The sequence below is a fragment of the Dicentrarchus labrax genome, unplaced genomic scaffold, assembly GCF_905237075.1.
Source record: "Dicentrarchus labrax unplaced genomic scaffold, dlabrax2021, whole genome shotgun sequence".
NCBI lineage: Eukaryota > Metazoa > Chordata > Actinopteri > Moronidae > Dicentrarchus > Dicentrarchus labrax.
The window spans coordinates 13122379-13150194 of NW_026136720.1; the positions used below are offsets into that span (position 1 = coordinate 13122379).

Here is a 27816-nt window from a genome sequence, read left to right on the forward strand (position 1 = left end):
CAGTTAAAAAGAAAAAGAAAAGAAAAAGAAGAGGACAGAAATAAGGAAGAAATACATTTATTCAGCAGCCTGCTAAATGGTTGATTTCTCTATTAAACGTCTGTCATTTTCCATTTTCCTTCTAATACTTGATCCTGTAGGCTTGAGAGGAAACTTATGCGGCATCTTGTTGAAACGTCCCTGTCCAAGGTCCTGAAATCTGCTTTCCCAAGCATGCGTCATGTGACTTCACCCAGCACTGCCTAGCTCAGCACCAAGCCTCCTGGTTTCTGGAGATTTCATGTAAGAAAAGGACAAACCCCGAACCCCTTCCCCTCTCATCTTGCGTTGTTTAGACTGTTTTTTCGCCCCCCCCTTCCGTCTTTTTTTTTTTCACTCGATCGGATAATGTGGACCTTCAAAGCGCTGGGAGTATGACAAAAGATTTTGGGATGCTGGACTTGTGCTGCTCGTTTTGTTCCTCTCTTTTTACTTAAATGCCAACACGGTGAATGCGTCGGACAGAGTGGACAAGGCTGCTGTTAGAGGTCCGCATACAGAAAGTCAACATCTTGTCTTTTTTCTTGATTTTTATTTTTTCTGCCCGAGCGACTTCAGAAGGATGTAACGACCGATCCACCTTGTGCAGCTGAAGTCTCCTCATCAAAATGCAGAAGGGAATACGACTTAATGATGGTCATGTCACCTACCTGGGGCTTTTGGCAAAAAAGGATGGTACGAGACGAGGGTGCTTGAGCAAAAAGAGCTCTGACAACACGAAATGGCACACAAAGTGGTTTGCTTTGCTACAAAATATGCTCTTTTATTTTGAGAACGAGTCCAGCTCTCGACCCTCGGGATTATACCTGTTGGAGGGATGCATATGCGACAGGGCGCCTTCACCGAAACCTTCACAGTCAGCCAAGGAGTGTTTGGAAAAGCAGGTTTGGAGAGCGTGCACATGCACACGCGCACACGCACGACACACACACACACACACACACACACACACTCTCTCTCACTCACTGCTTTATTGTTTTTCAGGCTTTATGTTAAAATATTGACGAGGTGCAACGCTGAATGTAAAATTTGCTCCTGCGCCGCAAACGCCTTTGAACTCTATTTTAGTCCCCAACCAAGCGCTTTTCTTATGCATATATTCTTCTTACATCCCATCCATCGCATGATGACCTCAAATCCAGCGCAGCAGAATAGCACGAGGTTCCAGATTGCTGTATTGCTCGTTATGTAATCCATGCATGGCATTAATGATGAGGTAACAATATTAACACCTAATGATATTACAGCAGCCATGGCAATGGGCTATGCAGTGTTTTGCTTTAGGTTGCAGCAAACCCGAGCTTAATCCCCTTTTCTTTTTTTTTATTGGTGGATAGTTTTCACTGAGGCATAAAATGTAAACGGGTTTCACTTCTTATCAGGGTGATGCATTTGCATCCTGGTCGGTCACCTATTTTGCTTTTGACTTTCAGTCATCATATTTTTGACGTTTTAGGGCGGAGAGTGATATAGGCTACCTAATGCTCCTTCCAATAAAACATGCAAAAAAAAAAGAAGAAAAAAAAAGTTGTTGCCTCAAGGTTTCCATCTTGTGGTGAAATGATGAAATTACAGTTGAAGCTCAAGAAACAGCAGGGTGCCAGTGATCAGCTCTGTTCTAGATGACCTAAATGAAATTATTCAGTCTAATACTGGAGTTTTGCATTATTGATGGGAATTGTTTTATCAGTTCTTACATCTTATATCCTGTTATGGTTATGGTGTTGTAAAGACTACATGCAGAAGGGTTTGTAAACGTACCTGCAAATGTGCATACTCACTTCATCATTAAAGAAATTCAACTGATTGCTTTTTAAATAAGCAAAACATGACAGTGAAGATTGGAAGGATTACTGAGAAACAGAATGCTTCAATGCCACCGGCACCTCCTCTCCTCTCTTCAGGCTCTGTGCCTAACTCTGTAGGTAGGGCTGCAATCCAAAGTGAGTCCAGGCTCTTCCTGTGAACAGCTGCCTTTGTGCTGACAAAGCAGAATGCAACACACTGGCTAATGTTGTGCTCTCACAGTTGCTTTAACGCCACCCAAAAAACCTCCCTGAAAGATTTGGATTCCTTTTTTTATTTTTGTCAGCAGTGTTGCTTCCTCTGCCTTGTGCCGTTTTTAAAGGCATAAATGTGAAACATGCTAAGAAGAGCCTGATCCATAGATCATCTTGGACTGAATTCTTGATAAACCAGAGAGAAGATAGTTGATTCTCTTTGTTTTGTGAATCCTGTTTGCAGAGAGAGAAAGCACTAAGAGGCACACACATAATGAATGACTAATGTGACTGATTTGGTGGGCTGCTGAAGAGTTATCCCTCAATGTAAACAAACAAACATCCTTAACAAGGACAAACAAGAGTAAGAAAATATCACCTCTATCTCCTATCCCCACCTGGATTTATGGTTTTGTGGCAACGTTTTAGCAATCCACTATAATCCCTACATTATATTTATCCTCAAATGCAGTTAGTGTGAAAATGATAATGCGTTTGAGCCCAAGGTTTCTATGGCAACCCTTATTTGCATCCTAAAGAATGATGCAGTTGAAGGAGGCGGGGGTAACAGAGAGGGGAGAAGTAGTGTGTCGCATCTCTCCTATAAATGCGAGCGCTATCTGGGCTAAATTTGTTCCTTGCAGTACCTTGGAGGGGTCAGAGTCCATTTATAGAAAACACAGCTCGCTCACACTGGGAAACAGCAGCACTTCAACCAATAACACAAGAAGCTACGGCAGCAAGAGATGATTGATTTGGTACAAACTGTACTGTAAATAAAAAGACCTGGCCAAAGAAATAACACCCTGCACTCTTTAGGGTCGGTGATGTTGGTATGGAGAAGGCTAACATCCAAACTAAAGCTCCTCATTAAAATGAAAGTGAGTGCAAGTAGAGTGATTACCAACACTTGGTTCTCCAGGGAATATATTACAGTATAGATCTCATTATGTGATTCAGGAAAGTCCTTTTATAGTATTGCTGCAATAAAAATGGAGCTGTTTATCAGCCAGTAGCAATTATACAAGGCAAAGGGATTATTCTACTCATGTAGAAAGAACAATTAATGAAAACATGTCTAATTAATTATTTACACTCAAATCCACAGCACAGCAAGACTGACAAGTGTGTTTTGCCCCCACAACAAAAGAAGCATGTATCATTGATTTAAGAGCAAATAATGCTCATGTAAATAGTTATTATCAATTCTGTGTCAATCTCATACGTCCATTAAGATCAGTAATGATTTTTAAAGGTGCATGACTCAGCCATACCCATAAAGCAAGGAGCAGACACTGTGCTTAACATTCCCTCACACCAGACATTCTCTTAGAGAAATCATGAGGGAAAACTACAACAACATGCATGCCTCTCTGCCCGAAATAGATTTTCTTTGACGGTAGGATGAATACCTAATGAATGTGAAGATGGAAGAGCAGTCAGCCATGAATAATGATCAGTTGCAGGTTGATAGGCGCCTGTTGAACATCTGCAGGCCAAAGATTACAGTCTGGTCTCCCTCACCATGGAATGATAACATTTCACTTATGAGAGTTGTGGTATAGTTTTATCATGGCTCACTTTCTGAAATCTTTGTTATGTTTTAGAGAGAAATATATGCTATGTGTAGCTCTCATCATAAACATAACAAAAACCCAAGAAGGAAAATCTATTACAGTTTAATTTAAGGGAAAATTGCTTTTGGAAAATTGCGTTCATAAATACAGGCAATGTGTTATTCTTTCCTTGAATGAGGAAATTATTTTCACTGTTATAGTTATTTTTAGCACTTTCTTGTGGTGTTAACCCTTAAACATCGCTTTATTTGATATAAAGGAAATGTTTGCTCTTTTTACATCTATCCAAATACTTAAACCATTGTATCATTTAAAGAGCGCTAGTAAAATTATTTATAAGTAGAAACAGCAATGCTCTGAGTCTTTATATTCAAAATAGTATTTTTAAAAAAGTACAAAAGCATTATCAAAACAATCGTATTTAGTATCAAAAGTAATCAAATTGAATAGATAGATGTTTTAGATGTTTTATAATTTGGAAACCCAAAATGTGTCCTTAAGAATGACCTATGCTAAATTTATAAAGTTAGCCTCAGTAAAATACTTAATTATTGTTATTATTATTATTATTATTATTATTATTATTATTATTATTATTATTATTAATAATAATAATTTCATTTGAGCTTCAGTTGCTAGGAAACAGGTATCGCACAGGAACTGAGCTGGGGGAGGCTTCCCTCACTGTGCTCCATCAATTGCACTGGTGGGCGAGGAAGATGTGGCTTCCCCAGGCCCAGTGTGGTTTTAAATCACCCGCTTGATGTCTGCAGCAGCAAGGCAGCGGAACAAACACAAAGACAAAAGCAGTGGAAAAGCTTCAGTTAAGCCACTATATAATAGATTTATCTAGGAGGTATACAATAAGGAATGTTCCTTTCTGTGTAGAACATATAACATGTCAGGTTAATGATAGTCCTGTTGTTTCTAACTAGAACCCCAACCCCTCCCCCCTGTTTGTTTCAGTACTATTTCACTGTCAGCTTCACCCAAGAAAACCAAAAGGCGCTCGAGTTACGCACAGAAGATGTAAAGGACTGCGATGAATGGGTGGCTGCAATATCACACGCCAGGTAAAGGCACATGTCAGTGAAATGTGCAGACATGGTCATTGTAAGTTAAATTAGTCAGTAGAGGGTAAGTAATCTTTGACTGTTCAGTCTGTAGGGCATGTTGCATGGTTTCATAAGTGGGGTTAAAATATGAGCAATGAAAAATGCTTTGTTCACAAGAAAAACCTGATTGCTTTGATGTGAGATGAAAATACACACTGATGTTGAATTCATTACTCGAGCTACAATATAAAATCGTGTGTGTGTGTGTGTGTGTGTGTGTGTGTGTGTGTGTGTGTGCGTGTGCGTGTGTTTGTGTTACAGTTACAGAAACTTGGCCAACGAGCATGAGACTCTCATGCAGAAATATCTTCATCTGCTTCAGATTGTGGAGACGGAGAAAACAGTTGCTAAGCAACTTCGACAACAGATAGAAGATGGGGAAATAGAGATTGAAAGGCTTAAGTCAGAGGTAATATTCACTATGATGCCTTTACACTGAGGAGAAGGGATGTAAACAAATATGAATACATTATTTGGATAATATCATAATAATACACTCACAACGTATATGAACAGCATCAGAATTTTGCAGTAATATTCGCTATCCTACAATTGACACAATTTGCTACAAACGTCAATCAGATCTAAACACACCTTGCTACAGTAGCAGAGTTTGATTCCAATCTTGGTTCATAATCATCAGTATCAAAGTAATCCAGGTGATTTTTATGTATACAGGTTATCAGGGACTGCTAGTAGCCAATCCAGCATGACATAATGAAGATCTGCCAAAATGTCTAAAAATATGGAGAGAGATAGTTTTAAGTTTGATACTGAGATATTCAAGGTTTATCCTCATCTTCTCATTAGTCCTCACCAGTTTTTTTGTGTACGCATATTTTTGTACAATAAACACATACAGATAGTAGCCCTGCATTATTCCCTTACTCTGTTTGGACCACCTTGACTAAACTGTGTCTTCGGATGTTTTATTCTATTAAGGTCCACAACACGAAAGTGCTGTTAAAATATCCAGAATTTTGCCTCTCTGGCAGAATCACAATAACCAGGCATTGCAGGATTTTTCATCTATAGACTGATGTGTGGCAGCCATATGCAATATCAGTCAGACCTGCTGCAAATAGACTTCCTGAACCGGCCCAATAGTACTATATCACTTCTTCTTACATCGCACACTCATTCCTTCCAAAAATTTGTCTGCATCCCATCTTTGCCTCATCCTGCCAGTAGATAGATAGATATTCCTTTATTTGTCCCACAATGGGGGAATTCCAATGTTACAGCAGCAAAGTGGATAGAGAAAAAACAGTATAAAAAACAGTACAACAAATAACAGCTGAACTAGTGGGAAAATGATGGGTTATGTTGATTATTGTTTGTCCAATGTGAATAAAGTAACGTGAGAGGACAGAAATGGAAGCACTACTCGTCACAGAGAGAAAGACGTGTTCGGGCAAACCACTTTGCATCTCCTCGCAGAAACAATGCCTCCAATAGGGCTGCGTTCCCTGCTGTATTCTGCAGATCAAATAGTCATTTTACTTTAATGTGCAAATGTGATGCTTGAAATCAAATTAAGTGCTGAATATGCATGGTCAGCTTTATATTGCATCTCTTCTATGAAATACAATGACAATTAACTCTCTCATCGCCTACAAAGTAAATAGAGACACTTAGCTTCAAACAGTTCAAGGCAACTCCAGTCTGTCTTTTTTTTTAGCAGGCTGTTTACCTCTTGTCGACACACAGGACAGTTCGGTACATATTGAATCTAAATGACCAATGTAAATAAATATTGATTCAGAAATACTAGCTAAGTGAACACAGCTAGTTTAGGCCAATGTCTCAGTGTTGACATTGCTGACAGGTCCTGTCCTGTTGACTTAGTCACTTTGTTTACATGCTAGTACAGTAAGTGAGAAGAAGAGAAGTGTGTCAGTGGGAATGATTGGTCTTTCTTGTGGTTGCTTCCCTGGCAGATTGCTGGGCTGCTCAAAGACAACGAGAAGATTCACGCCAGCCCCGCAGCCGCCCCAACCGACGACGACTCAGAAATCAAGAAAATCAAAAAAGTAAAGCACATGATTTAAAACTGTTGCTACATGTTCAGAGAAACTGAGAATAGAGAGATATAACTACAACCTTTAAAATTCCAGGTCCAGAGCTTCCTGCGAGGCTGGATCTGCAGGAGGAAGTGGAAGACAATCATCCAGGATTACATCCGCTCACCACATGCAGAGAGCATGAGGAAGAGGAACCAGGTGGTGTTCAGCATGTTGGACTCAGAGGCCGAGTACGTCCAGCAGCTTCACATCCTGGTGAACAACTTCCTGAGGCCGCTCCGCATGGCAGCCAGCTCCAAGAAACCACCCATCACCCACGATGATGTTAGCAGCATATTCCTTAACAGGTTGGATCCTTTCGTTCCCACAGAGCACTTCCATTAACTGCCTTACACAACATACTCATCTTAAAGGTCCAGTGTGTAACATGTAGGAGGCTCTATTGGCAGAAATGGAATATTATGCATAGGTATGTTTTCAATACTGTAATTAACTGAATATAGGAATCGCTGTTTTGATCACCTTAGAATGAGCCGTTTATATCTACAGATGCTGTTGGTCACCTCTCAAAAATCAGTTTTTCTACTGTAACTGGAAAAACTGATCAGGTCAGAGTTTCACCTGCAGTCTCAACTGTCTGGTGTATTTGTTAGTATAAGTGTGGATTTCACGGCCTGTTCCTGACTTTTGTGTTGCAAGAGAAAAGGTCTGTGTTGCAACCATCCCCTTTCTTCTTCTTCTTCTTTCTGGAAGACTAGACACAGTTTAGTGCATTGCTGCCTTTCACTGTTGTAGTAACGTCAAACCATCCTCCTGCTACTTTTGTCCTGGCCGACAGGGTGCAGCTCCCAAATGGAGTTTTAGTAAAGATTTTTTCTGTGACTAACTGAACAATGAATACTTGGTTTGGTCAACTATTATGAGGCAGCTCTAGTACCTTTAACAAGTTATTTTGAGACCGTAAATGTAATTTTCTTAAAGTTTCCGCAACGTTAAGGGGACAGAAAGACATTATTTACTGCTTGACCTTACAGTGGGAAAAAAAGTGGAAAAATCTGACAAAACCCACTAATTTCATGTGTCATTATCCTGATACAAATTCATCTATCTGCTTTTTCAGTTTAGCTTCACGATTGAAACACATTTCTTGACAATTCATAAAGGAATTATGTCACCATTTAGAAATGTTTAGTGATGGTTGGTCTGTCAGCTCAGCACTTCTGTCCATAGTGATTGAATTTTTTCTTGCAGTAAATTTGTGGTACATAACAATGGCATACATAAAATTAATCTTAATAATTCAACTTGTACATGGTATACCTCAAAATCTAAGAAACAGTGATGTGCTGAATACATTCATGCTCCTGAGAGGATCCCTTCTTTTGTTTGACAGCAGAGTCTTGTGTCTACTTTTACAGGAAGAAAAGCAACAAGGTTAAAGGTTGTAACAACGTATGTGTACTGTAACCCCAATATAAACTAAAATTCCTATAAAGTAGGAATAAGAATGAATTATTAGTTTCTACAAGCTGTATGTTGTATGTTGTATCATCTAGACATACTAGGATGCTCTAATATTGAGTTCAGTGTTCCAGATTTACTTTTGTGTCCCTTCAGAAAGGTCTTTGCTGGACACACAGTACAACAAAGACAGTAATCTGCATGCACCCTCATTGGCCTATTCAAAATCCACCCACGCACTCAACCAAGCACTTTCATGCTCAAAACCTGTGCACCCATCCTCTCATACACTGTCTGATTTTAGGGCTCTGATTTACCACAACTTCTCTAGATGTTGAGAGAATAAACACAAACTCTATATTTGTTTGAGAAGAAAAAAACTCTGTTTGGTTCATATTTTGTCTCTTCTTTTTTTTTTCAGTGAAACTATCATGTTTCTACATCAGATATTTTACCAGGGTCTGAAAGCCAGAATAGCGAGCTGGCCAACGTTAGTGCTGGGTAAGAAACATCTCTACTTTATTTGTTTCTTATTTTTTATATTCAACCACTGTGAAGCTTGTGTTGTCGGTATTGTTTGTGTCATTCTGAGAGTATTTTGGTACTGATCTTTCTTTAGCCGACTTGTTCGACATCCTGCTGCCCATGCTGAATATCTACCAGGAGTTTGTAAGGAACCACCAGTACAGCCTGCAGATCCTGGCTCACTGCAAGCAGAACCGAGACTTTGACAAGCTTCTGAAACAGTACGAGGCCAAGCCCGACTGTGAGGAGAGGACTCTGGAGACCTTCCTCACCTACCCCATGTTCCAGGTTAGCTCGTTTGTCTCACTGATATACACAAGAAATAAAGGCAGACCCATTTGTTTGCTGCAGAGCTGCAGCCTGGAGCCAGATATTGTCGTTAATTCTGTGCTCTCACAGCCATTCTGGGCCAAGTTCTTCTCTCTATATATAAATGCTACCCTTGGGCCATATAATTCACCAACTTAATACTAGTTGGCTATAGCTATGCCATTGAAACCCAGTTGTAGCTGTCTGTAAAGCAGTTGGTCGCTTTGTTTTCTGGAAAGGCACTGTCTATAATCCAAATGTAAACAAATTGAAGGCCCCACACCAAAATTCAAAACAAAAACTGCAATGTGATATCACTCCCAAAATGGATAACAGGTATTTTTCATCTTTAGTTTTAACTCTTATTCTTGAATATTATTTATATACTCTTCCAGTTATTTATATGGTCACTAGTTTTAGTTTTGAAATCTAAAGCCTTGTCTCTTCTAATGTATCTAAAATGGTCACTTTTGTCTTTAGACTTTTGACCTTTCAGTAATTGTAGTCTTTTTTGTCAGTTTGCAACCGAATCTGACTAATATTAACATTATTGTTATTAAGTTGTTTATCTAAGTTATACATGCAGATGTGATTTGTTGTAATCGTGTCTTGCCCGGATATCCTAACACTGGACAGCAAATTGCCCACATCTTAACTTCTACTCCATCATTTTCAGGTTTTATTTATTGCATTCAAAGTATATCATAGACTTATTTCCATTTTTGCTATTAACCTCCTGTGACCTTTTGTTCTCGTTGCATCTGTAGCTCCACCTATTGGTGTTGGTGTTTTGGTGTACTGCCCAAAATGGCAAATACCAAATAAGATTAAATACAAACCATGTAACCAAATTTGACAAATTTTCACTCAATTCTTACCATCGTGGCTCAGTCAGGACTTGGCTTCAAAGACCCACCCCTTTCTTGAGCACTCGTTGTCTCTCCAAGTGATGTCCCATATTGTAGCAGCGCTGATCAAGAACAGAAACAGCAGGCATTTGTCTGCTTTTGCTCAGAATATCCCTGTAGTGTTTTTCATGTCTATAAAAAGCATTTGTTTTTTTGAGCTCAGGCTTTATGCCTCCTTTCTGGCGAGGCACACAGTTTCCCGACAGTCCACTCTGCTGGGGCCTACTGAAGGCAGTGCTGCGTTGATAATAAATTTTGCTGATGAGTGTAGATTGTGCTCTCCACTGATCTACTTCTCATTAGTGTGCGTGCATGTGTATATTCCTGTGTGTGCATTTTTGTGTTGTTGCTGTTACATTTGTGCTTGTATGTAAGCTGTTATATTTGAGCGTGACTCCCCTGTTGCTTTCTGTTCTGTCTCTGTAGATTCCCCGCTACATCCTTACGCTCCACGAACTCCTGGCCCACACACCCCATGAACATATAGAGAGAAACAGTCTGGACTACGCCAAATCTAAGCTGGAGGAGCTTTCCAGGTAATTTTGTATAATATAGGTAAAGCCAAGACATGCACACACACAGTATTTCAACTGACATCAATCAACATCACTTTACACAACACATACACAATCAAGGGCCTAGGTTTTGTTTCAGAAGTGGGGAAACATAAAAAAGTCGTGTTTTTCAACCCAAAACATTTTATTTCTCTTATTTATATGTAGTAGTGGGGAGGCCAAATCATTAAATGAACATTTACAGCAAGACTTATATCTATACTGGATCTTATACAGTCCTATAAAAGTCAAATAAGAATGATGAAATGTCCTTTTCCCTAGAATCATGCATGATGAAGTGAGCGAGACTGAAAACATCAGGAAGAACCTGGCAATAGAGCGCATGATCGTGGAGGGCTGCGAGATTCTCCTCGATACCAGCCAGACGTTTGTAAGACAAGGTAACTCCTGCTTTAAAAAGTGTTGTACTTAAGATCCCAACAAAGAAACGTCCAATTCTGCAGAAAAGCAGCAGAGGGGGATCCTTACCTTTCTGGCAGCCTCATCTCACATCTTCAGCACTGTATTGGGGGGGAATACTCAGTTTTTAAAAAAAGACCCAGCTCTCCCTCTAGGGATCAACATGTGCTCCTTGTGAGGAGAGCCTTTAATTTCCAAGTGTAATTAGGCTGTTCAGAGGCAAACTGATGATGAATCTGGGACTGTAAATGCCACATATCCCCAACAGGCCTTGATGGATGAGGAAAGGCAAAATAGAAACAGAATGAAGTGAATCCGTATGTATTCCTATGCAGAGGAAGACAAGACCAGCATTTGACAATGATTCTCTTTTATTCAGTTTCTCCACTCCTCTTGCTCCTTTTTTCTATTTCCCCCTGTCCCTGCCTCTTTTCCACTTATATATGTATCATTCTCCCTCTATCTCCCTCCTTCTTCCCCCTATTTGCACACACTCTTTTATTCCAACATACAGGCTCTCTCATCCAGGTGCCGATGAGCGAGAAGGGCAAGATCACCCGTGGGCGACTGGGCTCCCTGTCTCTGAAGAAGGAGGGGGAGAGGCAGTGCTTTCTCTTCTCCAAGCATTTAATCATCTGCACCAGGGGTTCTGGGGGAAAGCTTCATCTCACCAAGGTGGGCCCGTGCTGCTGAGCTACCAGTGGAGCTGCTCTTTATTTCAAACATCACAGTCGCACCACAAAACCCTGAATCTCTGAGCTAAAACTGAACCGATTAATAGACAGGAGATGGAAGCTACAGGGTTAGCGATGTTGTGTCAGTGACCATACCTCACACAGACAGGCTTAATGTACGTGTTTAAAGCAGATGCTTGATATCATTTTGATAAGTCTAGTGGTGTTATATTTCTCCACACTATTTAACATGGTCTTACATATACTTAAAGTAAAACTATGAGAGATGTTTTAAAGATTTAAAGCAGTTACAAAGCAACATTACACATTTGAAGCCACCTGATGTCCAATATTTACTCTCTTTTAGCTCTGCTTTCTTGTTTCTACCAACTCCTCAGGGAAACAATGTGGCCATTTAGCTGCTAAATGCTCCACTATGTTCAGCTAGTCGCTAACTTTGTCTGCCTGCTGTTTGGTGGTATAGTGAGTTTGTAGGGCGTTTTCGCTGAAAACAGCTGCCTGATGTGGCCAAAAATGATACTAGAGTAGTGACAGTGGACGAAAACTCACTATAAAGCTACATAAATCCATACAAGCGTGTTTGTCAATCTATACATAAGGGAAACTGACCATGTCTAAAAGTCTAAAAAAGGTGTAAAATGTTCCCAATCTATTCCATCACAGATTAATACATCGACAGTAGAGTTGCTGCTGAGCCTTTTCTACAACCACATCTGTATGTTTCAAAAGCTGAGATGTTTAACTGTAGTGTAAATCCGCAGCAGCTTATGCAATGTTACTGCATGTTCAGTAAAAGAAGGTCAGTGTGAAGAAACTAAATGTATATTATATGTTGTTTGCAGAATGGAGTAGTCTCGCTTATAGACTGCACTCTTATGGAGGACCCTGAGGGGACAGATGATGAGTGTGAGTGTTTTATTCATATAGTACCCTACATAAATATGCATCATATGTACCACATGCAGTGTTGTATATAATATATGATTACTAGAGTGTGCCAGAATTTATTAATATTTTATAATATTTGGAAGAATTGAAGAATAGTATTTCAAAGGCAGATTGTGCCACTAGAAAGTAATACAGACTTTAAATAAAATTCTAATTATGACTGATTCCCATGTTTTTAAATGTTGATCTTTTCTTTGTGTTTTGTATTTATGTACATACATATGTATAAACACATCAAATGTTTGCCTTTTTATGTCTTTACTGTTTATGAGTATTAATGTAGTTGTCTTTGTGTTTGCCTCAAAGCCAAATCAGACAAGAGTGGCCAGGACATGGAGCACCTGGACTTCAAGATTGTTGTGGAGCCAAAGGACAGCCAGTCATTCACAGTCATCCTCGTGGCCTCCTCGAGGCAGGAGAAGTCTGCATGGACCAGTGACATCAGCCAGGCATGTCAACACACATCACAGTCTCTAGCAGTCAAATGAGAAGCAGAGAAAAGCGTGCATGTTACAAACGAACTAACATTTCCTCTGTCCTCTCTGTTTACTGCATCTGTCCTACAGTGCATAGATAACATCCGCTGCAATGGGCTGATGATGAACGCCTTTGAAGACAACTCCAAAGTCACAGTGCCACAGATGATCAAGTAAGCCTTATTTATATATATGTGTATATGCAACACTTTGCGGCTTCTCTCTCTAAGTTTGTTTGTCTGTTTTTCTGAGCAGGTCAGATTCAAGTCTGTACTGCGATGATGTGGACATCCGCTTCAGTAAGATGATGAACTCCTGCAAGGTGCTGCAGATCCGCTACGCCAGCGTTGAGCGCCTGCTGGAGAGACTGACCGACCTCCGGTTCCTCTCCATCGACTTCCTCAACACCTTCCTGCACTCCTATCGTGTGTTCACCACTGCAGATGTGGTGTTAGACAAACTCATCACCATCTACAAGAAGCCCATCAGTGCCATCCCTGCTCGGTGAGTCACATTACATTTGGATATTGCCAGGTTGTTGACAGCATTCACAATAAACAAACAAATCTCATTTGATATGTTTGGCATCCTTCCAGACCATACCATGCTGCATAAAGATGAGATTTATCTAAAATGTGGTGACGCTTTGTTATCCTCTCATCAATGCAAGGCATGTGCAAGAGCCAAGGAGCTTTCAGGTTGAACTTTTAAGTTTAACTGCATCCATATAAATTGTTTCTTTCTGTTTTTACACATAAGAATTTCTGAAATTGAGTAGTTTCACCTTAGGAATCTTACATAAAGGCAATACATGCTCTTTGCAGGCCAGTTGTATGTAGATGAGTAAAACAACTTGAGGAGCCAATGACTTTATGTTTGGTTTTTGATGTGAGATAGATAGATAGATAGATAGATAGATAGATAGATAGATAGATAGATAGATAGATAGATAGATAGATAGATAGATAGATAGATAGATAGATAGATAGATAGATAGATAGATAGATAGATAGATCCTCGTAAATGTTACACTCTGGACCTTTAAAATGTTCTTCAAATTCCATCTGACAGTATTGAACGTAGTTAAGACCTTGGCAATGATGCGACTTTAAATTAGGATCAGAATTAGATAGAGGATGGATGTGAGGATGGTGAGACATGAGTCTAGCCCGTGTACAGGAATAATTACGTTTGTTAGTGTTTAGATGCTGTAAGTGACACTGGAACAGTTTAGACCAGTGATCTTAGAAGCTTTGTGTGTGCGTTTGGGGTTGTTTGTTTTGTTGGTTAATGTGAGCACAGAGAAGTAGCAGATGGAGCAGCAGAGGAAGACAGGCTCTAGGAAGCTTCAGTATCGCTGTGTGCGTGTGTATTTATGTGTGTGTTCAGTGGTCAAAGGCAGTAATTGGGTCCAGTCTCTCCTGCCTGCCTGGGAGTGTTTCAACTGGGCTCTGTCGCTCTATGGCAACCAACCTCGATGCTGCAGGACCCCACCCTCCCCTCCCTCCCTCTCTCCTTGTCTGCAAAAGATCCATAGTGTGAAATATTGACTTGATTATAGAGAGTGTTGCAGTGGCGCTAACTCACTGCTCCACAGGCCTAGAGTGCTGGCCCCACTGTGGGCTTCAGATCATGGGGAGCTCCCCATGCCCACGCCCTGCAGCATGCTCTCCCATGGCGCTTGTCATGTCACTGTGAGACACCTACACTTGGCTGCTTATGTCAGCAGTGGCCATGCGCACTATCACTCGCTGTGCTATTTATGGGAACCCGTGAGGTCGCCAGGAGGGTGGCAGGGAGTGGGAGAGGTTTTCTGCAACACTGCAGCTTGTATCCTGCTCTAAAACAACGAGACGCGGCTGCAAAGAGGCTTCTGGTTGCTGACTGGGTTTGCATAAATTATTTAGGAAGTGTTGGGTATTTAGCTAAGCTCTTAAAACATAGAGTATACTTACCAAATATCAAACACATATTCTTATGTCCTAAATTCAAATGCATATATATTCCCTTGATGCAGGTCCCTGGAGTTATTCTTTGCCAGCAGTCAGAACAGTAAACTCCTGTATGGAGAGCCTCCCAGCTCCCCCAGGGCCAGCAGAAAGTTCTCCTCACCTCCTCCTCTTGCTATTGCCAAGAATTCATCCCCAAACCGCCGACGCAAGCTCTCCCTCAACATCCCCATCATCACTGGGGGCAAAGCTCTTGACCTGGCTGCCCTTAGCTGCTCGTCAAATGGCTATGCAAGCATGTACTCATCCATGTCTCCATTCAGCAAGACCACCTTGGACATCAACAAACTGTATGTATCCAGCCCTATCGCAAGCAAGATCCCTGATGAGGGAGAGGACAAGAAGGACAAGGTGGAGGATACCTCAGTGTCCAAGCAAGGTATGCCAGCAAGAGCCAATCCACAGCAAATTAGTCCAATTTTGATTTGCTAAAATTATGTTTTCAATAATCTGAGTAATTTTGTTATGATACAGATCTCTCTGTACGAGAGGAAAGTGACAATGATCCAAACCAGAGTGATGACGGAGACCCAGAAGCCTCTCCCACCAAGTCACCAACTACCCCAAAAAACGTCAAATGCAAAAACTCCTCAGGTACATTGTGTCCTAGATATGTTCAGTGACATAATTATGACTCCATAGTGTCATATCCAAGCTTTAAACTGCACACTGACATACCACCTGTATCCACTGCCTCAGCCAGTTCCACATCCATCACTGACTACACTATTTTGTTTGACTATAGTAACAGACTGCATAAAACAAACAATAAAATAAAAGCTTATTATGAAACAATATTCTTAGGTTTGGAAAATGTAGGTTGTGGATTAATCATTTTATATATATAAATTATAGCTCTCACTTTGACATAGGTTGCAGTGGTCAATTTGTTAATACTTTTTGTACAGATAAACAAAAAAATGCCACTGTGAAGCATAATTCATGTTAAATATAAATTGGTTGATGGTTATGATCATGTGGGGAAAGCCAATGCTTGGCTTAAAGTAGGTGTTAGGGACACTTGTGTCATAGCAACTACATCAAAAGCGTGTTTTCCCTTCCGCCCCCAGTAATGAGGCTGTTTCACTGGAGCCAAGATTATCTGTGCCTTTGAAATCGTATGACAAAACAATAGATTTTAAAAGAATATATTGTGGGAAGTAAAGCATTAACAGAAATTATGAAGCAGAGAGTGTCTCGCATTGGTGTAGGATTCTTAGCTGTTTATGATCTGTCTATGTTCCCAGGATTTAAACATAGCAGACTGCAGAGAATCTGTTGATTCCTCTGTTATGCTGATATTTGGTGGCTATATTTAGCTGCAACCATCTTGAATATCAAAGCCTCTTGTAAAGGAAAGTCTGGAGGGAAACAGTTGTGTTGGCCTGTGGTGCCTCCTAGTGGAGGCTTGCACAACAACAAGCAGGAGATTCTGCAGTCTGTACAGATTCAGTTATACTATACTATATATTATATTTACTTATTACTATAAGTAATATAAAATAACATTTTACCAACAGATTTATGTACATTTTGTGCTTTATATAATGTGAAAACTCATCATTTGTTATGTGTATCCTCAGACTGACCACCAATTTAATTTACATGACACCAAAATCAATCTCTTGCCAGTTTCCAGAGGGTTATTTTCTCTTTAACTTGTGCCTCCCTCTAGAGTTCTCCCTGTTTTCCTACAACAATGGCATGGTGATGTCTTCGTGTCGAGAGCTGGATAACAACCGCAGTGCCCTGTCTGCTGCCTCTGCCTTTGCTATTGCTACAGCTGGAGCCAATGAGGGAACACCTACCAAGGAAAAATATCGGCGGATGTCCCTCGCCAGCACTGGTATACACAACTGTCCACTCTAGTCTAGTCTCAGTTACAGATTAACATAACCAGACTGCTAAGAATTAAAAAATTGCACCATGTCAGGTTTATTCTTCAACCTTGGTTGCTCTTTGTTGCCAAAGCTGTATGTATCATAGTGATGAGAGCTTGTTGTAAAATCTCATTTAATATATTTTCTGCAGGCTTCCCAACAGATCAGAGAAATGGAGACAAAGAGTTTGTGATCAGACGAGCAGCGACCAACAGAGTCCTGAATGTCCTGAGGCACTGGGTGTCCAAACACTCTCCGGTAAATCATCAACCAACACAAGTCAAGGCACATTTAGTTCATAACACTACTATATTATTATTGGTTATGGTCATATATTCACAAACTAGTTTAAACTAATTCCCTCTTTTCAAACTGAAACTGAATTACTAAAAGTAATTATTCAATAGTTTTAAGCCATCAATATGTGTGCTATCTATCCCTCTCCAGGACTTTGAGAGTAACAATGAGCTGAAGACAAAAGTTATTGCCTTCCTGGAGGAAGTGATGCATGACCCTGAGCTGCTGACCCAGGAGAGGAAAGCTGCAGCCAACATCATCAGGTACTGTTATGTGACGTTTGATCGTAAGACTACAATTTATTACGCGAACCCAACATTTAAAAGATATGTTATATCACTAGTACATACTTGAAAGCTTGACCTTCTCCTTTACTGTCTGTCAGGACTCTAACTCAGGAAGATCATGGTGACAATCAGATCACCCTTGAAGACGTGACACAACTGGTGAGTGAGGTCTGCTGTCTGTGTAAGTGACTGTTACTGTGTGGAACAGTTTTAAAGCAGCAGGAAGTAAGATTGTCAAAGAAATATGCAAATTCATTTATGCAGGTAAGCCTGGAGCATAATGTGGGGCAATGATGGAGAAGAGCGTTTCATTCAGTTATTTTCATTATTATGTTAATTCATCTGATAATAATTTTCTCAATTAATCGATTAAACATTTGGTCCATATGATCTGCTTTTTCTTAACTAATGCAATTAATCGACCAATAATTTCAGTTTTAATCCACATTAACTGAGAAGAAGATTTTCAGCACTTAATTGAAATTCTGAAGTCTTGTATGTACATTTCTTTACCAAAAGAGAGTGAAAAATCTAAACAGTGAACCATTACCCAGTCTAAAAAAATCTTGCCTTACAAGCAGTTAGATATTTATGCCTCTCATCATTTTTCTGATCACAGATAGACCATTTTTTTTAAAAACATGAGCATTCTGATGCAATTTACCAACAATCAAATTAACAGATTTTTGAGTATTTATGTTCTGTTTTTTATGTACAGTACCTGCCATTTTGTGTTGAATTGCTTGCTACAGTTTTAATAATTTCTGGCTGTTTTGCGTGTTCTAGGTGGAAGGAGGTAAGGCCGATCCCTTTGAGAGCCACTCTGCGTTGGAGATTGCAGAACAGCTCACTTTGCTGGACCACCTGGTGTTTAAGGTCATCCCGTATGAGTGAGTGCCGTCACACCTCAGCTGTTTGTGACCAACAATAACGCACTTCAGGCCAATTCAGTGTTCACTTTGTCCTTCTGTTAATCTGTTCACCTTACAGGGAATTCTTTGGACAAGGCTGGATGAAGAATGACAAAAACGAGAAGACACCTTATATCATGAGAACAACAAAGCACTTCAATGATGTATGTTCCAGTCAAAAGTCATCCCCTATAACTTGTATTGATTGTCAAACATTGTGTTGAGTGTAATCCATTTGTTTCTCTTTTTCCTCTTCAAGATAAGCAACCTTATTGCCACAGAGATCTTGCGCTGTGAGGACGTGGTCACTCGAGTAGCGGTCATTGAGAAATGGGTGGCTGTAGCTGACATCTGTCGCTGTCTCCACAACTACAACGCCGTGCTCGAGATAACCTCCTCCCTTAACCGCAGCTCTGTCTTCCGCCTCAAGAAGACCTGGCTCAAGGTTTCCAAGCAGGTGTGTATCTCCTGATGTGTTGTTTGTTTAGTTATTTTCTTCCTAATGTTCTTCTTATCTAATGTTATTATTAATTGTGTTCTTGGTAACCTTTTCTTCTAGACAAAAGCAGTGATTGACAAGCTGCAGAAGCTGGTCTCATCAGAGGGGAGGTTCAAAAACCTGAGAGAGGCTTTGAAGAAGTGAGTTTAATTCAAGGACATAGTTTGTACTGGATCAATATAGCAAACATGCAGTACTGTACAAGTGGATGATGTGTGTGTTTTTTCCCATCAGCTGTGATCCTCCCTGCGTGCCCTATCTTGGGATGTACCTCACTGACCTGGCTTTCATCGAGGAGGGAACGCCAAACTACACCGAAGACAACTTGGTCAACTTCTCAAAGATGAGAATGGTGAGATGTTCAGTGTCCTGTCACACGAGAGACTTAGTGTAAATGTGTGTTTTACAGTCAGAATTTAACATCCTGTTTCTCATGTTTTTCAGATTTCTCACATCATCAGAGAAATCAGGCAGTTTCAGCAAACAGCATACAAGATTGACCTGCAACCAAAGGTAAATTATATATGGTAAAAGCTAAGTCTGTAACAAATGCAGAGGCTAAGTTCTTTAGGCACTCTTAGAAAAGTTATATTAAAAGCCTTAATTTCATCAGACATGTTGCTTTTAAAAGCTAACAATTATGACCTTAAAGGGTCTTTATCAGGATGGAAATAGTAAAAAGAAGCTTTGTCTACTTATGACCCCACTACAAGGTTATATACTGTATGTGACTTATTGTGGCCAATTCAACCAGAGTTATTATTCCTTTTTGTTTTGTTTTATTTTAATATATTTCAGAAGCTTGAAGAAGTTAAATTATCCAGTAATTTGAAAAGAATTTGTGAATCAGAAATATGTTTTTATGCTGTTAACCGTCTTGTGACCACTCAGACCTTTGTTGTAACCTCTTCAGGGCAAGAATTTTCTCACTTTTTAGATTGCAAGAATGTTCTAACTATATACACACACCACCCACACATACTTTATATATACATTATAAACCTTTTTATTAGTTGTCATGTATGCTTAAAAACATTTATAAAGAGTTTTATGAAGCCATATCAAGGCTATATGTAGTAACTTGTCTTATGAATGTCCTTATAATGCAATTAATATGTTTCCAAAATTCCTTAAACATGCCTGTCTTTTCTTCATGTTTCAGGTAGCCCAGTATCTACTGGATAATAGCTTTGTTCTGGATGAAGAAAGCATGTACGAAGCCTCACTCAGAATTGAGCCTAAGGTGCCCAACTGATTGGGAAGTTGGTCCACCACATTATTTTCTCTGTTAATATCACACATCAGTTAACATCAACTTTTGTATAGTTGTACATGTTTAAGATATTTGCTCTTCTGTACAGTAGATGTTTAATGACACAAAACCTTTCAGTGTATATTTTCTGTTTGTTACTGTTGCCATGAGTTTTTTTCAACATTTCTTTGGGATATTTCAAGCATAATAACAGAGGTCACTTTGGTTGTACACAGCTGTGCCTTCTTAGTGACCAATGACATTATTTTGCATCATCTCATACTGTGTCGACTTTGCACTTTCTGAGCGCCCGTGCTGCCGGCCGTTGTTCTCTTTGCTTGAGTTTTATCGATGACTGAGTTTCACTGCAACCAATGTAGCATTGTAAAAATGTAACTGCATCAAATCAGGTAAAAGAGCAAAGAGAATATAGCTGTATTTAAAGATAAGGAACAATGATCAGTGGAGAAGACATCAGGTATCCGAAGCATAACTATCCCTGTGCTTCCCAAACCAAAACTAGAGGGATTTGTTTCTTAATTTCTGCTCACTACTCTAAAGTCAGGGGTTCCCAACTGTTTTTTGCACTGCAGACCATCTATGGCTATGTCATTGTGGACCAGCCCAATCAGACAAAAAGGGGATGAGAACTAAATGAAAATTTAGAATTTAGAAAATAAAAACAAAGCAACTAACACTGAATGAATGCTCAATGTGCTAATGCCGGATGTTACCTCACATACTCATAACCTTCTTTGATTAACATGACCAAGAGTTTGCCGCCATGTTCGCAGCTCTGTTAGGTTTCACTTTAGGCACAGCGGTGCTTTGAGCCCAATGCTAACATCAGCATGTTAACATGCTTGTGTTTACCATGTTCACCATCTTTGTTTAGTGTGTTAGCATGCTAACATTTGCTAATTACCACTAAACACAAAGGCTGGTGGGAATGTTGTTAGTTTTGCAGGTATTTGATCACAAAGCAAAATATTGGACCAATAAAAATGTTTTACCAGATGATGGCACTAGATGCAAGTTATTATGCAAAGTTATTAGAATTGATCCTGAAAGGGACATGAATGTATCAAATTTCATGGCAATCCATCCAACAGTTCAATTTCAGTGGAAAACACAAATATGAACCTCATGGTGGTAACAGAGGAAAAGTTAGGGGATCACCAAAGTCAGGAGGTTTTATGCTCTGGGAACCATGAATATTTGAACCAAATTTCAGTACAATCTATAAAATAGTTGTTGAAATATGTATACGAGGATCAAAGTGGTGGACCGATCTACTGACAGGCCACTAGCATGGCTTAAGTATATTGTTGTTGAGAAGGTGACAGGGAGTGATGAAACCTGCAGAACAGACATCCTTTTATAATTATTTAGGTTTTTTTTCCCCAGCAGAATCACACAGTTTTTTCGCTGCCGGGTAGCAAATTTTCTGAGCATCAGTAGCGGTCCACAGGGGTCGGGAACCTCGGCTCTAAGGCGTGTCTTCATTCACCTAAAACTGACAAAATTTTAAGTGTCTTTTTATTTGTTGTAAAGCAATATGCTCCTTTCTTAGCCTGTTGTCACATAAAGCGACAAAACTCACTCAGTTTATTTTATAATCAGCTATAAGCTGTGTAACAACATACAGTGATTTCTTTAGATGAATTAAAGTGAAAGATTAGTCATCATCATCAATCATTAAAAAATTAAAGATTAAATGCGATGGAATGGTGTTGTACCTTCAGGTTTGGCGATACTTAGGCTATGTAGAGTAAAAGGTTGTTGCTCTTCTGTAATTAAAAGACAATCTGTCCTTTTTGCTGTTCCAGTGATTGTGGAACGTGACTGTATATCACTCTGTTATATGCATTGCTGTTTAAAAACTATGATAAAACATATGTGAATGACCTCTGCCTGCAGCATTCAAACACTATTTTTGTAGTAGTATAAGAGAGAGTGACCTGCTCTTTATATGAACATGGGAAAGTATTTTGTACTTTGTTGTTAATTCACCTCACTGCGATGTGCTGTACATTTTGTACATGCAACCCTGCATATTTCTCAATGTGGAACAGTGTAATCCTTAAAAAAAAAAAAAAAAAGTTGTATCTCAAGCTTAAACACAAAACGCTACAACAATGTGGTCCTGAAACCATGACTTAGAGGCAGAAGATAACATCAAAGTGTTTTGCATTTATACTGTAATCCTGTCTATAACCATTTCTGTTAGCAGGAATATAGTAACGTAGTGCTTATTCTGTGAATATTTGTATGTATTTTTACTATGTATGTACAGTACACTTTTGAAGCTCATATGGCAGGCATGCAACACCTTCACATACAGAATAATACTCTATACTTATACTGTATACACTTATACATGCACATACTCTTATAAGGTATATAAACAAATAAACCTTTTGCTGTTAGCAATACCCAGTGGTATGAAAATTATCTTTCAGCCCTCATGTTTCCACACCTTAAGAAATATTCACAGTTTTGTAAGAAAACAAATGAAAAGACAACAAAAGAAAATATATGATGATGGTAATAACAACAAACAAACAAACATGTTTCCCAGTTACCTCTTGCTAATAAATCCATTTTATATCAGGGGCATTTTGTCTCAAGTGTTTTTGTAGATCATCTATCAGTTGACATCATGCTCGCTCAGTATGAAATAAAATATAATCTGAAAGTATTTTAACATCAGCATCTCTCTGTCCTAGCAAGTGATGATGTGTGTAAAGTCCCAGCTTTATCTGAAAAACCAAAAAAACACAAATTCAAAATTCAAAGTTTCCACAAATGCCATACAGTATACATTTGTTACTTGTAGTTAAATGCTAAAACAGATAATCTTTCTTGGTGAGTTAGCACGAGGATATAATGAGTCACTTGTCAGTGTCACAGAGTTAGACGATAAAGTGAAAACCACTTAATTTGAGGGTTTGTTGTCTCCTTTATTTTTTATATATTTAAATGTAAATTTATCATATTAATGTTTTCATTTACACATGGCTGGATAAACCTGCCCTGAGGAAAAACAATTTATTATATACCCAGATACCAACCTGTACTCGAATGTTGAAATACTTCCTGGCCCCCTTTCTCTCCCTCCCCGCTTTCTTTGTGGCAGTTAGAGTTTGAGGCAGTTTGATTAAACACAACATTTGTTAATTAAATAAAATACAACTATTCAACCAACAGTAAGAGTGAGACTCTTGGCCCTGGTGCCATTTAAAGGAGAACTAGCAGGACATTGGTGCTTCAAGAAGTTTTTTATCCTTTAAGCAAAAACATTTTCATTTCACCCATTTTTTATATTATGTCGTGTTATTTTAAAATATTACTCTACAAGTCAGACTTGATGAAGTTTTTTTGTTGCTTATTGTATCCAAAAAATATCAAATGACCCCTGACCTAACTTTTAAGCAATTTGACCAAAGCAAGTCCTTGTCTCCTTACATGTTTCATGTCTCATGTGATATCTAAAATTAACCTAAAATAATACCAGCTCCTCAACAAATTAAGTGCCTTTGGCATGATGTTAATGATGGACAACTTCTGGAAAAATAACTTTTTGTAATATTTGGTGAAATGTTCACTATATCCTGACAGTAGTACATGAAACAGATAATCTGTGAAAAAAATCTGGTTCCTCTGGCTCCCCCTAGTGCTCCTAATGGTATTTGCAACAATCCAGTGGAACAGCCAATCAGAGCAGAGAAAGATATAAAGACGTTTTGGGTTTGAGGTTTGAAGATGAGGTTTGCCGACTTGGGAGTGAGACTCAACAATCAATTAATTAATTGCAAATGCCATTAGGAGCGCAACAAGGAGGCAGACGAACCAGATTTTTTTTTAACACATTGTCTGTCTCATGTAATATTGTCAGAATATAGTAAGTTTGAACAAATATGACAAAAAATGTTTTAATAAAAATGACCTACTGCAGCTTTAACTTATGTACTTTATTATGTAGGCTAGGTCATCATAGTGGTTCAAGATTTGCAGGTCAACTAAAAGAAAACACTATTTAAGCTTATGGGTATTATGTTTGACACTGATTGGTTGATTCAGTCATCATTATTTTTTTAAGTAGGGGAATTCTGAATAGGCAGCAGTTCACCTCGTGATCTGCTTCACTCCGCTTTCTTTTCTTCTCTCTGTGTCACCGGCTGAAAGTTTTAATAAGTGATCATTATGAACACTTTGTTTTTGTTTGCTTTACTGTCAGCAGCTTCAGCTTTTCATGTGATTGAACAAGGTAAGCTGCGTGCTTTAACTTTCACTTTCATATTCTGCAAAATTAAGTTTTTACATTTTTGTTTGTTTGTTCTTATTGTTGAAATCTCAAAGTTTTTACTGTATGAATTGTTTTCAGACGAGTTTCACTTCAAATCATGGATGGTGCAGGTAGGTTATATCGCTTTATCTCACGTTGTGTAACATATACAGTATGTGGTTATGAGGAAGTTACCTGCAGTGAAAAACCACAGCTACAGTGTTACTTAACGATAAGAGTGAAGCTCTAATGTGAGCTACATGCTTATAAACTGATCGCATAATTAAAGTTAACAGCACTCTCTCCAATGTACAGCACAACAAAATGTACGACATGAAGGAGTACTATGAGAGACTCCAGATATTCAGTGACAACAAGAGGAGGGTTGACAAACACAATGAAGGAAATCACTCTTTCACAAGTAGGAATGGCTTCTTATTGCATTTACTATTCTTTTCATATGTTTCATAGTTAAATGTGTTGACCCTTTTTTTAATCTCCTCCTGCAGTGAGGCTGAACCAGTTTTCAGACATGACATTTGGTGAATTTCGAAAGACTTTCCTCTGGTCTGAGCCACAGGTAATGCCATCCATACAGGAAGTCATTTTTGTTTTTGTGGTGCGAGGGTAGTTATTTTACATTTTACTTCCTTTTCCAGAACTGCTCCGCTACCAGGGGGAACTTCCTCAGCAGCAACGGACCACACCCAGACTCCATCGACTGGAGAAAGAAAGGAAATTATGTGACACCTGTGAAGAATCAGGTAAAGTTTAATCCACACGCACATCTTATTTTCAATTACTGATCTCAAAGGTCACCCTATGTTGTTGCCGGGTAACACAGCAGATTCAAAGAGTTTCTAACTGATAACTATAAGGATACATACAGTTTACAGTTAGTGTGTTGTAGTATGTTTCTATAGGTGTTACTATAATATCATTAACTGCTGCATTGCTTTGCATTAGTTTTTGGACTGGTGCCATTGTTAATGTTATTAGTTCCACCTGTGCTTTTTCAACTGTGATACTTTCATTTAATCTCACAAAATACTCAGAAATATTCTTATTGTTTGTTTGTTTTATTTGCACCAAAGGGAGGTTGTGGCAGTTGCTGGACATTTTCCACAACCGGCTGTTTGGAGTCTGTAATCGCTATCAAAACTGGGAAGCTCGTACCACTGGTGACTTTCTTTCACTTCTCTATTAAAACTGCTGCTCTTGTATATAATAGCTGTTCCTTTGTGATAGTAGGGTAAAGAGTATTTACTGTAACTCATTTTTATCTATACTTAGTCAGAACAACAGCTGGTAGACTGCGCCCAGAACTTCAACAACCATGGATGTAAGGGGTGAGAGCCAACATGAATTTCCTTCCTTCCTCTTTTGATAAATTTCCTGTGTGCACCACTGCAGACACATTTTTATAACAAGCTCTTTGGCTTTGGCTTTTAGCGGCCTCCCCAGTCAAGCATTTGAATACATCATGTACAACAAGGGACTGATGACAGAAGAAGACTACCCATACACAGCTTTTGTAACTAAATAATTTGCCATCCTACATTATAAACAAATCTTAAACTGACTTTGAAATATTTAAAACATATTTAATGGCTTTTGTTTTTGTTAATTCAGGAGGGTGACTGTGTGTACAAACCAAAGCAGGCAGCAGCTTTTGTGAAGGATGTGGTGAACATAACAGCAGTGAGTGAACATGAGTGTTTTTCTTCAAGACTTATGTTTTTATTAAATGCCTGTGAGTGATGAAGTCTTTCTGTTACAGTACAATGAGATGGAGATGGTGGATGCAGTCGGCACACGCAATCCTGTCAGTTTTGCATTTGAGGTGACCTCTGACTTCATGCATTACTCCAAGGGCGTGTACACCAGGTGAGGAGAAGTCATGGAAAAGTTTTCATGTTCTTGAAAACACATGTCTCGGCCAGTTATTATGCTTTTTGACACTCATACTGTAAATTGGTAAAAAAAAAAAAAAGTGGTGGTTAAGAGTGGGAGGGTATTGCCGCTACATTTACACAAACATATACAAAGATGCAGTCCATTTCATGGATATACACAAAACTAAATGGTTAATAAACATTAAACAGAGTTTGTTTTTCTTAGGGGGAAAGTCTTGTTTCACCTGGTGTTAAAATTTCATAGTATAAATATCACATTTACTTGAACTTTCAGGTGTATTTTACAGTCCTTCCGGCTTATGTTCATTTCAATAAAATATGACAACATCTTGACTCACAGCTAGATTTGTAATGCATCCCTCTCTTTTTAGCTGTTTCATCAAGGATTATATTTTATAATGACATTATACATTATGTGACAGACTGGTCTTTCTATTCAGTTGACATTTTACACCATTGAAATATTGTCTATTTCTGCCTTAGTAACCATTTCTCTCATTTATCAGAACTGGATAACCTTAAGTAAACTGATACCACTGTAAGAAAAAGGCTATGTTTCTTTAAGTAATGCAAGCTAGACACACACAAACACTGTGCTGGAATTAAAATAGAACTAAAACAAGATTGCGGAGGTTTAGTTCCTCATTCAAAACAGTCATGTATATAAAGTTGGATTCAACTTACTTCTCTTCTTGGTTTCAGCACTGAATGCCATAAAACCACAGACAAGGTGAACCATGCTGTGTTAGCTGTCGGGTACGGAAATGAAAATGGCTCTCCTTACTGGATAGTGAAGAACTCATGGGGGCCCACCTGGGGGATTGACGGGTAAGTCTTGTATTTAATCACATAAAAAAATACTGAATGTATATCAACCAGAAAAAGATAATAACACGGTTCTCTGCTTACAGATACTTCCTCATTGAACGTGGGAGTAACATGTGTGGACTCGCTGCCTGCTCGTCTTTCCCAGAGGTGTGATTTCTGTATGACAGCAAACTACAAAAGGGCTGAAAAGGGAGCCAAAAAGTGATTTTTTTTATAATCAGTAGCCAGCTCTATGTACAGTGGGTTTTTGCACAATGGAGTAAGCACTAATATGACAGATCAAAGTCATATCCAGATTGATCAATAAATCTGAAATGATCACTTAGGTGCCAGTAATTAAATGTATTAAATGTAGTTGTATTCACAAATAAAATCTATTAAATCTGTTTGTTTGAGTCTTTCATCGCAATATATTGCAGCTGTCTGCAAGATGCCTGAATGTGACAGCTACAGTAATAATGACTGAAGAAGGTATAATCCAAAGTGACACGTTTCTATCTCTGATTACACAAAACAACTCTAGAAAGAGAGTAAACACACACACACACACTAATTTTAAAAATGTTTTATCACACTGTGACATCTAAGATATATTTTA

The 27816-nt window shown here is 38.9% G+C and overlaps 2 protein-coding genes and 2 long non-coding RNA genes across 5 annotated transcripts; 2 read left to right on the forward strand and 2 right to left on the reverse strand.

Annotated features, from left to right (window-relative positions):
• Window positions 1-221: 221 nt before the first annotated feature.
• rasgrf1 (Ras protein specific guanine nucleotide releasing factor 1) lies at window positions 222-20224 on the forward strand. 2 transcript variants are annotated; one of them, XM_051382274.1, is made up of 27 exons: window positions 222-923; window positions 4583-4689; window positions 4993-5140; window positions 6672-6764; window positions 6849-7102; window positions 8638-8717; window positions 8836-9029; window positions 10385-10494; window positions 10795-10913; window positions 11447-11607; window positions 12470-12533; window positions 12882-13024; window positions 13142-13224; window positions 13307-13555; window positions 15069-15439; window positions 15535-15654; window positions 16736-16906; window positions 17092-17198; window positions 17388-17500; window positions 17623-17683; window positions 18311-18414; window positions 18515-18599; window positions 18695-18892; window positions 18995-19074; window positions 19169-19286; window positions 19379-19447; window positions 20097-20224. In XM_051382274.1, the coding sequence occupies exons 1-27, from the start codon at window positions 648-650 to the stop codon at window positions 20187-20189; spliced, it is 3771 nt and encodes a 1256-aa protein (XP_051238234.1). In that variant the 5' UTR covers window positions 222-647; the 3' UTR covers window positions 20190-20224. The 2 variants fall into 2 exon arrangements, with proteins under 2 accessions (XP_051238234.1, XP_051238235.1); XM_051382275.1 differs by having other exon boundaries at window positions 15324-15439.
• A 772-nt stretch (window positions 20225-20996) lies between these two features.
• On the reverse strand, window positions 20997-25228 carry LOC127353207 (uncharacterized). Its single transcript, XR_007881248.1, has 2 exons — window positions 25115-25228; window positions 20997-22948 (listed from the first exon to the last, which is right to left on the reverse strand). It is a non-coding gene; the product is annotated as an uncharacterized LOC127353207 (long non-coding RNA).
• Window positions 24279-27604, forward strand: ctsh (cathepsin H). Its single transcript, XM_051382276.1, has 12 exons — window positions 24279-24456; window positions 24574-24605; window positions 24790-24895; window positions 24984-25054; window positions 25134-25238; window positions 25569-25655; window positions 25768-25823; window positions 25927-26008; window positions 26107-26175; window positions 26255-26361; window positions 27093-27218; window positions 27302-27604. Exons 1-12 carry the CDS (start codon window positions 24393-24395, stop codon window positions 27369-27371), a joined length of 975 nt encoding a protein of 324 aa, XP_051238236.1. The 5' UTR covers window positions 24279-24392; the 3' UTR covers window positions 27372-27604.
• Window positions 26298-27199, reverse strand: LOC127353208 (uncharacterized). The gene is made up of 2 exons (XR_007881249.1): window positions 27075-27199; window positions 26298-26441 (listed from the first exon to the last, which is right to left on the reverse strand). It is a non-coding gene; the product is annotated as an uncharacterized LOC127353208 (long non-coding RNA).
• Window positions 27605-27816: the final 212 nt, after the last annotated feature.